The 11,382-nt window shown below is 32.3% G+C and overlaps 2 protein-coding genes across 4 annotated transcripts; one reads left to right on the forward strand and one right to left on the reverse strand.

Moving 5' to 3' along the window:
- Positions 1-315: 315 nt before the first annotated feature.
- On the reverse strand, positions 316-1,036 carry LOC123313018 (bladder cancer-associated protein). Its single transcript, XM_044897682.1, has one exon. It carries the CDS (start codon positions 886-888, stop codon positions 598-600), a length of 291 nt encoding a protein of 96 aa, XP_044753617.1. The 5' UTR covers positions 889-1,036; the 3' UTR covers positions 316-597.
- A 256-nt stretch (positions 1,037-1,292) lies between these two features.
- LOC123322549 (N-alpha-acetyltransferase 60) lies at positions 1,293-11,049 on the forward strand. 3 transcript variants are annotated; one of them, XR_006539173.1, is made up of 6 exons: positions 1,293-1,602; positions 1,653-1,856; positions 2,438-2,755; positions 2,810-2,920; positions 5,497-5,695; positions 10,844-11,049. XR_006539173.1 is itself a non-coding variant. In XM_044910493.1 (5 exons), exons 1-5 carry the CDS (start codon positions 1,586-1,588, stop codon positions 5,636-5,638), a joined length of 792 nt encoding a protein of 263 aa, XP_044766428.1. In that variant the 5' UTR covers positions 1,293-1,585; the 3' UTR covers positions 5,639-5,741. The 3 variants fall into 3 exon arrangements, 2 of the variants coding, with proteins under 2 accessions (XP_044766428.1, XP_044766429.1); XM_044910493.1 differs by lacking the exon at positions 10,844-11,049 and having other exon boundaries at positions 5,497-5,741; XM_044910494.1 differs by lacking the exon at positions 10,844-11,049 and having other exon boundaries at positions 2,441-2,755; positions 5,497-5,741.
- Positions 11,050-11,382: the final 333 nt, after the last annotated feature.

Below are 11,382 nucleotides of genomic sequence, written 5' to 3' on the forward strand. Positions count from 1 at the left end.
TGTTTCCTTTGTTAGCCTTCTAGCCTTTTTTATCATAATGCTTCACTCCCCTGAGATTACAACGGAATGGGGTGGCACTTTGAAACAATTTCTATACTATATAGCACCAATTCATGGTATACAACGCTTACAATATATGTACTTATAATTAAACTAATATGTCATAGGAATATGTATAGGAAGATTTGAAAATTATCATTTGAGCCACTGAAGAAATGTCAAGAAACTTTCAAATCTATGTATATTTTCATTGTAAATTACCTATTCTATATTATTATATTGAATTACCTCATCAATTAAATAATCACCACAATCTTTTGATGAAATCAACATTGTCAGAAATTTTTTATTTCACTCTTTTTCAATCGTAAATTTGATTCAATAATTACATACATGTAACAGGATATTATATACAATAATATAATACAATTCATAATTAATCTTCATTAAAACAATATAAAAAGTTTGAACCATAAGGAGTTCCAATCATGTAAGGCTGGTGAATATATACAAAATAAGTTAAAGTTCAAAATATAATTATAACCGATCAAAATCATTTTGATCAATACCAAAAATAATGAACAGAAATGAAGTCACTTAACCATTTTCAGCTTCGCAAAAGGGTGCCCAAAATATACAATTGCCAACTCCACTGTAGCAGATCAAGAATACTGTAGCTATAAAAACTATAGTGCATATTGTGCAAGGCTTTCTCCCAAGAAAAAATCCAATCAAATAAAGAACTATGAACATTACATGTGTCTGCACCAAAGCTGGGTTGGAAGGTTTTGGCATCAAAAGGACAGGTATTAGCCACTGAAGACAGTACATAATTTCATGGAAGTCAACATTCGAACATCTTTTCTCAATAGAATAGAATTGTATCATAAGTATCTCATCGTTCTAGAAATGGTAACCCATTGCAGGTTTATTCAATAACTTCAGTCTTAATTATTTTATTTTGATATTTGGATGATTAGTTCCCATATGATAGTGTGATCGTCAAAGTCTCTGGTCAAAGTCAAACGTCATATCATGTGTCATTTGCATGACTCTGTCAGTCGTCTGACAATTCACAGTCATAGATTTTTTCAGACATCAACTGTTTAAATAAAGAAATATGCAACAATAATAAGCATGATGAATGAATAATAAATCCTATACAACCCTCTTCAACAGTTGTCTCTTCCCATTAGTTCTCATGCGTTCTCATGTAAAAATCTATTCGCAAAAATTGTTTCTATTCTATGGTTTCCATTATCTATGATATTTAAATTTAAATGTACATTTCATTTCATTCTGTGCTCTTAAACCAAAATTTCATAAAAATAATGAAAAATATTTTGCATTTTTAATTTTCCAGGTTTATATAATAATTAAAATTTACAAGTAGCGATTTTCAATGGATGTTCGCATCTTCATTCGGAATACTAGGTGATGACTTGGTTCTCATGATCCAACATTTATTAATTTATCATGAGTTAAAAATTTGGGAGGATGAGAAGTTTTTTTCGAGAAAATCAGCTGTTTGCTCATCTGAAATAAACAACTCATGTCAAATATTTACCTTAAGAAAAATTAACTAATGGCAGAAACAAAAAGGTAAATGGAAGAAATCTATTTCACAAGAATTCTGAATATTTTGAATCTAGTTATAGGTATGAGGCAAATGGACTTAGTTGTACTAGTGAATGTATCATGAACAGTGAAAAAAAGCCGTTTTATTCTTTGGACAATATACAATTACGTTTTTTGTGTCCCAATGATTTGAATGAAGTGAGATCTCTGTGCCGTGACTGGTTTCCTATTGAATACCCTTTTTATTGGTATGAAGCAATCACTTCTTCTAGTAACAGGTACGTTTTGTATTTGATGTGCTAACAATACCGTGATTTCAATGATTTTTACATAATTTGTTTTGAATTACCTGTAATTCAGCATACACAAATTATTTTCTTGAAGAACTAAAAATTCAATACATACAACAATTGTTGTCAAATTTCAAAGTTTGCGAACTGTAATATTTCTACTCCTTTGATTTTTTATAAGGGTATATTAAATTATAAATTCGTCAAAATAAGACTGAATCCATATATCAAAACGGGAAAGTTTTAAATACAGTAAATAAGTGATTTTGCAATAGAATAGTTATTTTGCAGAAAAAGGTACGTGATACTGCTTGGCTTCATGCTGGAAAGACACAGGACTAGAGAAATATATATTTGCTTAAAACTAGCATTCACATTCTTGAAACATAAGGGTAGTTATTTTTTGTACCAAATAATTCATTGGATTTCTCCAGAACATTTAAACATTGTTTATGAATCTATTTACTTTTCAATCTTCCTAATTTCTTCTTGAATGATCAAACTGCATTCCTCAACTTATGAATGAATATTCTAAATAAATCGATCAATATTCTTTCTATTCTTTGTAGCAGATACTATTCATTGGCAGCTGTGTACAACCAAACCATCATAGGATTAATTGTAGCAGAAATTAAACCATATGAATATTTCATACTAAATGGAGAAGATAGTGGAATTTTAGCTAAATGTTTGGTTGGCAATTCTGACATGGCTTATATACTATCTCTTGGAGTTCTAAAAGAATATAGGAGAAATGGAGTTGCAACATTATTATTAGATTCTTTACTTAGTTACCTGGTTTCAAATGAAAGAAGAAGAGTGAAGGCGGTGTTTTTGCATGTGCTTACAACAAATGCCGCAGCCATTATGTTTTATGAAAAAAGGAAGTAAGTAGATTCAATTTAAACTTTGGAGTGCATTGTGATATTATTGTATTTTAGATTTAAACTTCACAGTTTTTTGCCATACTATTATTGCATAGAGGGAAGGTGTAAAGATGGTTTTATGTATGTTCTTTATATAAATGGAGGTCATGGTCCCTGGACAATTTAATATCCTTTTTATCATTTTTGTGTGATACTGAAAATTTTAATTTTTTGGTTGAGAGATTTAAACATTTGATTTAGAAATGTTTTCATAAAGTCTTAAGGTTTTTGTATGTCTTAGGAAATCGTGTACTGAACAATACTTTGAACTATTAATATTTCTACAGAGATATTACAAAAAGTTTTAAAAGTGTATAGGATTCATTGGTCTATTTTCATTATCAGCTAGCATTTGCCAGCTGAGTTTTCTTTTGGAGTCACACTTCATTCAGAAGAAATTTGTCAGATTTGAGAATGTGATAGAAGCTCGGATAAAAGGGATCTGTCTTTGGTTAATAATTTGCAATTTCCTGAATTGGGGAATGCTAAGCGAAGCCCCAATTATTTTATGTCAACATATGCATAAAGTGACCATTCATTTGGGAAAGTATTCATACATTGTGGGTAAAAATTAACCCCTATAATTCATATTTTCAGATTTTATTATTTTGCAGAAAAATGCTAAAGTATTTTAAATTAAACTTGAGGAGTTTCTCATGCACCCTCTATGGGAAGTGAGGTTAGTTGAGGTTTTTCAAATGGCAACCCTACCTTTTTGTGCAGAAATGGACTTTTGGTTGCTAAAGATGATTTGGTCAGTTATGGTTTTTTTATTAACCTTTTTTTTAATAGAAGAATGAAATGTTTAACTTATTGAACTCAAATTTTTACTTTTTTATGTATTTCAAGGTCAATGACATACAACTTCAGAATGATCGATGTTTTTGAAGTGTTATTGAGAACATGCCTTTTTCGTTGGGTTGTAGTTATTGGTGGAAGATGAAAGGACAAATAATTGTGTCACTGACCTCAAAATTCACACATAAAAAAGTAAACATTTGAATTTGGTAAGTTTAACCAATTCATGATGAAAAAAACCCCATCAATGGTCAAATCTTCCTCAGCGAATGACTTATCCATTTCTGGCCCAAACAATTTGGGTTGCTCTCTGAAAATAAAATCTTGACTTCAGTCCACCCCTCGTAGAAGGTGCATGAAAAGCAGTGTAAAGTCCTTCCTGAGCATTTTCATATGAAATATGGAACACCTAGCTTATGAATTTTGTGAAGTACTTTTTACTCACTCTTTGATGAGGTCAAATTGGAGGGAAACCATGGTCAGCATCTGCTTTTCTTCCACTTCACATTTTTTACAAAGATAAAGTAATTAGATCCTTAGGAACTCTAGAAGTTTCATTGTGGCCCTCCTACAGCCAGACTTTAAATTTGATTATGAAACTGTTTTAAAGCTAACTTTTTATTATTATGCAATTAAAATGATAAAAAATAATTGTCATAATGGAATAAAGCCCTTAAAATAATTTACTGCCAGTTTCATAATCAATTTCAAACTCCCTTCAAATGGGGAATTCTTGATAAATTGAATAATTATGAGTTTCATGCATGACTTTTTCAAATGCACCTATTCAAAATCTTTCTTCAAATATGCGGTTTTGAAATTTAAATAGCGTCGTTTCTAGATTACAATTTGGCAACAGCGCCTACTAGAAACAATGGCTTGTTTATAAAACGACAGCTGTTTATTTACAGCCATCATAAGACGCGTACTCACTGGCGAGCCTCAACACACAGCCGTCTTCCTTTAGAAGGCTGTGCTCAACAACCGGCCTTAAAAATCCCATAAAATTTTACGACCTTCCTCGTTCGTCGCAGACTTCATAGGCAGCAATCTTTGTCTATCTCATCAAGATAGTGTATTTGTTGTCCTTTATTATCAACGCATATTTCAGTCGATGTTGCCAACTTGTGCAATAGAAACGAAACACTTTAAATTTTAAATACCCATTTCTATTTTTCATTTTTAAGTACTTAAAATAATTTTTTTCTTAGGAAACGGTTGAAATGGTTATTTCAAAATGTGTCGTTTCAAAGATATTTCATAAAAAATACATCATTTTCGTCAGAAGGAGTACTCCCTATTGAACCTTTCTTCAGTTTCTCTTTTGGGTAAGACTGAAAAAAGCTTTAAATATACAAGGCCTTCAAAACTGATTATGAAACTGGCTGTTATAGGACTAAAATAAGCTTTAAAATTAAAGGAATAGATTATGAAATTGGTTGCTAACTCTATTAGCTAAAAGTAACATTCAGCTATGATCAGAAAGATGGTTCGCTGGTTTATAAATCGACCAATTCTAATGAATTATTATTACCGCGTGTGTAAACTAGGAGTTAAGATCGTCAGATGGATTGGACCACACTCAGACCAAATACCCAGCTGACCATTTTATTTCCATTGGCTACTAAAATTGGGCAACCCATTCATGAAATATCCCTACTGTTGATGTTGAATTGATGTTGCTGATACACCTGATGAAATTTCATAATTGAATTAAAAACAGAATTTCATGATTTATGAGGTAAAAGATAGTTTACTTTCACCCACCTGAAGATGCCACTGTCATAGTAAAATACTTGTTGTGGTTAAATAACTCATGTAAAAATCATGAAATTCTTTTTTTATTATAGTTCCTACTGTTGATATCTGAAATAATTTCATATGTTTTCCTTAACAAAGCTTACCGATTATATTAAATTTATGTGCGGCAAAATAGTGAGTGGTGGTGGGTTGTTCCCCTGGCTTATGAACAATGTGAACAGAGCAATTGAATGGATATGGCGAGATAATAAATTCCAGACTGAAGAACATCAAACTATTCACTAGTCCAACTACAACAAGAAACAGTTTTCTACCATTGAACATAAACAAAAGACATTTGCTGTGAGTTTGTACATAAAAAATTTAATAGACAACTATACGAATTATATATTAAAGTTCAATATTACATAAGGTTGGACTTTGTGTGGCAAGCTGAAAAAACAAAAATTTATGTGTCTTGAGTATTATGGATTAATACATAAATATAAAGTAACAACACTGAATGAACAAATAGCAAGTATAAGTTGAGTTTCTGTTAATTGGACAAGATATTTTCATTTTACGCAACTAATACGCAGCTTAAGACAGATTGGCTCATCGGGTGACGAGATCTAAAGTTACTTTTGTCAAAACAAATGATTATTTGCCCCTGTGCATTAACGGCTCGTGGTTTTTTGAAGGGGAGGCTAAAATTTCTTTAATTGAAAATAGTTTGAAAAATATTTTTTATTGTCCGGCGAGAACCAGCGTGGTTATTTCCAGGAAGGAAAACTGATTAAAATTATATTTATCCATTATATTTTCGATTTAGTACTGAGTCGTAACTACAACATCACAAATTTCCTGAAATCCTGAAATTCCATGAAATCGTTAAATTTAAATCAAAACAAACTGCGGCCTACGCGAACTCCTGGAATTAATCTCTACCGGAGATCAAACATCAAACGAATAATAGAGTCGAAGTTGGATTGAGAATGAAAGTTATAATGTTCAACCATACAGGGTGTTCTACAAGCTCTGTGACAAACTTTGACAGAAGGTGCTGTGCTTCTTTTGAACTTTTTTTTTCTATGAACATAGGTCCGATTCGTTTTCGTTTAGGAGTTACAAGCATTTGAAAATTTTTCTTTCATGTTTTGATTGAGTAGGCCGACAGAAAATATCGGTTTTTCAATTATTCATTTGACACTTGTTTCAATAAGGATGGTATCAACAATAACCCTAATGAACATGTATGGGCACTGCAGAATCCATATAGCATTAGACAAAGACGATTTCAGCAACGTTTCAGTATAAACGTTTGGGGTAGGATTTTTAAAAATGATTTGATGCCAGTACATGTTATAAATGATCGTTTGAATGCAGATACAAATTTTTTTGAGCACAACCTTTTTGACTTCATTGATGACATAGAGCTCAATATTTTTTGAAATATGTGGTATCAGCACGATGGTGCGCTAGCACCAGACAAGTAGTCAGTTGACTGAATAAATGGTTTGGTCAAGGAGGACCAATACATGGCCACCTCGTTCGCCTGATCTAAATCCCTTAGATTTTTATTTATGGGGATGTAAGAAGCAGCTTGTTTATCATCCAATCTCATCAACAATTACTTGATAGAATTCAAGGTGCAGCGAACCAAATACGAAACGACCCAAATCTGATCCGCCAAGTAACGGCATCTTTAGTTCGTCAATGTGAAGCTTGCATTCAAGCCGAAGATGGACATTTTGAACAATTTTTATAGTCTCAAAATTTCCATTTATTATTATGATTTGAACATAAAAATGTGATTTTTCAAATGCTTGTATCTTCTAAACAAAAACGAATCGGATATATGTTCATAGAAAAAAAAAGTTAGAATAAGCACAGCCACATGTCAATATTTGTCGTAGAGCTTGTAGAACAGCCTGTATAGGAGATCAGCAGTGAATCTGATGCCACCCTCGAAATTCGAATAATCAGACCGTGCCAAGATAACTTGGACCTGACTCTGGAGCCAGGTCGGAAAAGGCAAAAAAAAAATACCGAAAAAATCGAAAATTTTGACGTTTACCAAAAGCAAATGTTGTCATATTTCATTTTGTTTTTTCAGGCAGAAACCTGACGGTAAAAATCCGATAGTGTCAAAGGAGCCTTTTGCTTGTTTGGAGCAGAAAATCTGATTTTAATCTATATATCTAGTCCAGGAGAGCTCGGAGTTTCCTTTAAATAATTTCTTGAAATTATGTCAGAAATGTAAAATATTTCATGAATTTTGTTGTAATGCTGTTTGAGGAGGCCAATCACTCCTTGCGTTTTTTTGACGAGCCGCCCTTGACCATGTATCATTTATTGGTAATTATTGTAGATGTATGCAGCATCAACACTTCTACCTTAACAAGTATCACGTTAAAATTATCAAGTAACAAAAAGCTTGAATGCTACCCTTCATCATGCAAACCAAATTAACAATTAACCTAACTGCATAATTATATTTATTTTAATTTCCTAATAAATAAACTGGCCTTTCGACATAAATCTGCGTTATAAACCACCAAACCTAAGATGAATGATTAAAACACAACATACTAATAATATCGTTCGTTTTGTTATTTGTTTTGACAGAAGTTTATTTTAAGTTTCGTGAATGGACTGACCGATGCGCATCTATCTGCTTATTAAGTTGCGCATAATAAAAAATCGCTTTCAGTTAACGTTGAAGTTGAGAGTTGGCCAACTTCTCAATCTGTTGAGTGATTCATTCATTCATTCATTCATTCATTGCTGTATCCCGTAACCGGGAATAAATCTACAAAAAGAAGAAGAAGAAAAAAAAAATTCGAACAGACTTGTAATTTCTTAGTGCTAGTTGCGACTGTGTTGAGTGATATCTGTTACATGGTTGCACCGAAACTGCCTTTGAAAAATAGACATTCAACTTAGTGTGGATTAATGCAGCTTCAAATTACACTTAACAAGTCTCACGTAAAAAATAGCCTGAATGTTACCATTTATGCAGACTCAATTAATTTAACTTCCTATTTTCATAATAAATAAACTGTCTCCGCTACAGAAACCGGTTATGAATCACTAAATGACTAAACCTGATATGAATGATCAAAACAGAACATACAAATAGTTTTGTGACCTAACAGGCATATGTGCATCTATCTGCGTAAACTTGCGCAAAATAAGAAAATGGCGTTCAAATAATGTAGAAGTTGAGAGTTGGCTTGATATTTGTTACTTGGCTGCATAAACTCTCAGAGGAAAATAGACATGCAACATATACTTGCTAATTGTTAATTTATAATTGTTGTTTGATATTTTGAGCTGCATAAATCCACAATTATATTTGTTAATTATTGATATTTTTTATTTCGAGCTGCATAAATCGACACTCTGTCTGCATAAATGCATACTTGTTACTTGGTAATTGTTACGTGACGCGTATTACATTATGTAAATCCATATTAACTTGCTTACACACGGTCTAACAAAACGGTCAAGTTGAAGGGTGTATGGGCGTTACCTCCGATATCATCTCGAAGGTATGGGGCCCATAAATTGGCAACTTTGAAAGACGTGATATCAATTTTTGAAACATTTAACCATCTAGAGGATGGTAATATTCCGTGATGCTGTTATTTAATATTTTCCTCTGAAGAAATCTTCGAACTTAGAGGAGATGCTTTCCTCCTGTAATGCAAAAAAAAATTGCAAAAGTTATAGATAATCACACACAAAATCAGGTGGGTCTCTATCATAAATCTAATCTTCCCTGGTTCTCGATTTACTTGGAAATCGTTAGGTAGGTTTTACCGCCCTCTTATGATAATAATGATAATTATTATTCATTCCATTAAAAAAATCATTACACAAAAGTACAACAAGAAATTGAACAAGTTATAAAAGAAAAAGCTCACAGTGCCTTACAGAATATATAAAACTCTTGAAGAGAGTATGGTTCACAAGCCATATTATACACCTCCAGCTTTAAAACCTTTCCTACAATTTTTTGAGGAGTGCATTGAGTAATCTTAAACCCATAATGGTGCTTTTTCTGTGTGAGTCAAAGCGTGTATTGGATGAAGATATTGATCATTCAGTCTTGTAGAATTTTTGGTCTTATGGTGCTCGAAAGTGAGCATTAAAGAAGCATACGATCGTATACATGTATAAACCTTGAACGGTTAAAATCACATGCTCTCTGAAAAGCCCCCTACAACTGTTCTTATACCTCAAATCAAGCATCGCTCCAAGTGCCATTTTCTGCCTCAAAAAGACCGCTTCCTTACCATCGGAACCACCCCATAAGATATTAAAGTCTAGAAAAATATCCTACTTTGAGGATGGCTAGATCAACCTGTTGTTTCAAAAATGTAACTGTGTGTATATGACCGAATTTAAACGTTTCTTCAAACCTTCAATGTGATAAGTCCATTTCATGTGTTTTTCAGTATGGATTCCTAGGAATTTTACTGGTCAGAAACTTCTATTTGATTGTTAATGTGTTCTGGGATAATCGCTCTAGAGCGACCACAGCTGAAGACAATACCTCCAGTTTTTGATAAATTCAGGAGAAGACGATTATTATTACACAAGTTGTTATTATTATTATTTAATACATAAAAGAAAAATTGACACTTTGTGCATTAATAAACTGAAAAACTATTCTAACAAAAATATAGAGTCCGGCAAAGAATTCCACCTAGAAAAACTGACTCGCACGAGTTCGAAACACCTCATGATAAAGTTTAAACTGATGACCACGAAGTTGAATGTCATTCAAAGTAAATATGTTGTCATGCTACCCTGCGGGACACCAGCCTTTGTTGTCTTAACCGAAAATACATATGTCGTATCATCTATTTTAATTTCTAAGCTTTGTTGCTATTGGTCAAGTAACTATCAATCAGCTCGTTATTCCGTGTAAAAGTGAAGAAGGGTGGTCAGAATATCTTCAAAATTATTTTGTCTAGCAAGGGCAATTCAATCTGTCACAAAGTATTTCGTTGAAAATTTGTCAATTCATCCTCAAAAGAATATTCAGATTCTATACTGCCGGACCTATAGGATATTCAATGTATAAGAGAGAGCATATTGAAATCTAGGCTTACAATATAAAGCTCGAAAGAGAGCGTGGTAATGTTGATTGAAGTATTGATTGAACTAATACTTCAATCAACGGTGTTATGATTATGAATAATTCAGTGTAACATAATTATCCCAGAAACAGGGATGGAAATATCACTAAAATTAAATATCGATATAAATCAAGAAAACGTAATTGATTTTCGAAGTTGCCATCACCAATTGAATATTTGAACTAATTGTAGAATTTGATTCAGTTTACTGGCAGGGATGAAACCACTTTTTCCTTATACCTACAAAAATGTTTCTATAAGTGATGTTTAGTTAAACTCGAGTCATTTTAAAAACTTTATAAGTGTTCGTTTAAAACCATATGTGTATTAATAAATTTTTTTGTTGTTTCCATGGGCGTAGATAGGTAGGGGCAAGGGTGGGCACGGCCTCATTAGAATTCTTGATGCCCCCCATCCCAGGTACTGGAACGAATAAATTTTCCAGCAAATAACAATACAACTACAAACATTGATCTTTCCAGAACCAACCCCCAAAAAAACTTCGCTACGCCAATGGTTGTTTGAAATATGGATCATTTGATCAAAATATATTTATTTCATTATTTATTTTTTAGCTTCATTCATTACCTATATCCCATCCTTGCAACTACAATACAGTTATATAGCCATCAATCTTATGGCGAAGTTGAAAAATCTTTCAGTTATGGACTATTATTTTTACCATTTCCTCACTATTGTGTGAAAGTAGACTAAATAATACTTTTGGGAATAATAATTTCGTGAAACGGAAAAAAATTGAATGAAAATTATGGGAGAAGAATGAAAATGGCGAATTATAATTTCAACGAAAATCGGTGCAAAGCATGCGCACTTGGCATGTTGTTTTTAAACAATATATAATAAATAAATATATAATTATTCTTATTTTTCGCTAATTAT

The sequence above is a fragment of the Coccinella septempunctata genome, chromosome 1 (assembly GCF_907165205.1).
Source record: "Coccinella septempunctata chromosome 1, icCocSept1.1, whole genome shotgun sequence".
NCBI classification, from domain to species: Eukaryota; Metazoa; Arthropoda; class Insecta; order Coleoptera; family Coccinellidae; genus Coccinella; species Coccinella septempunctata.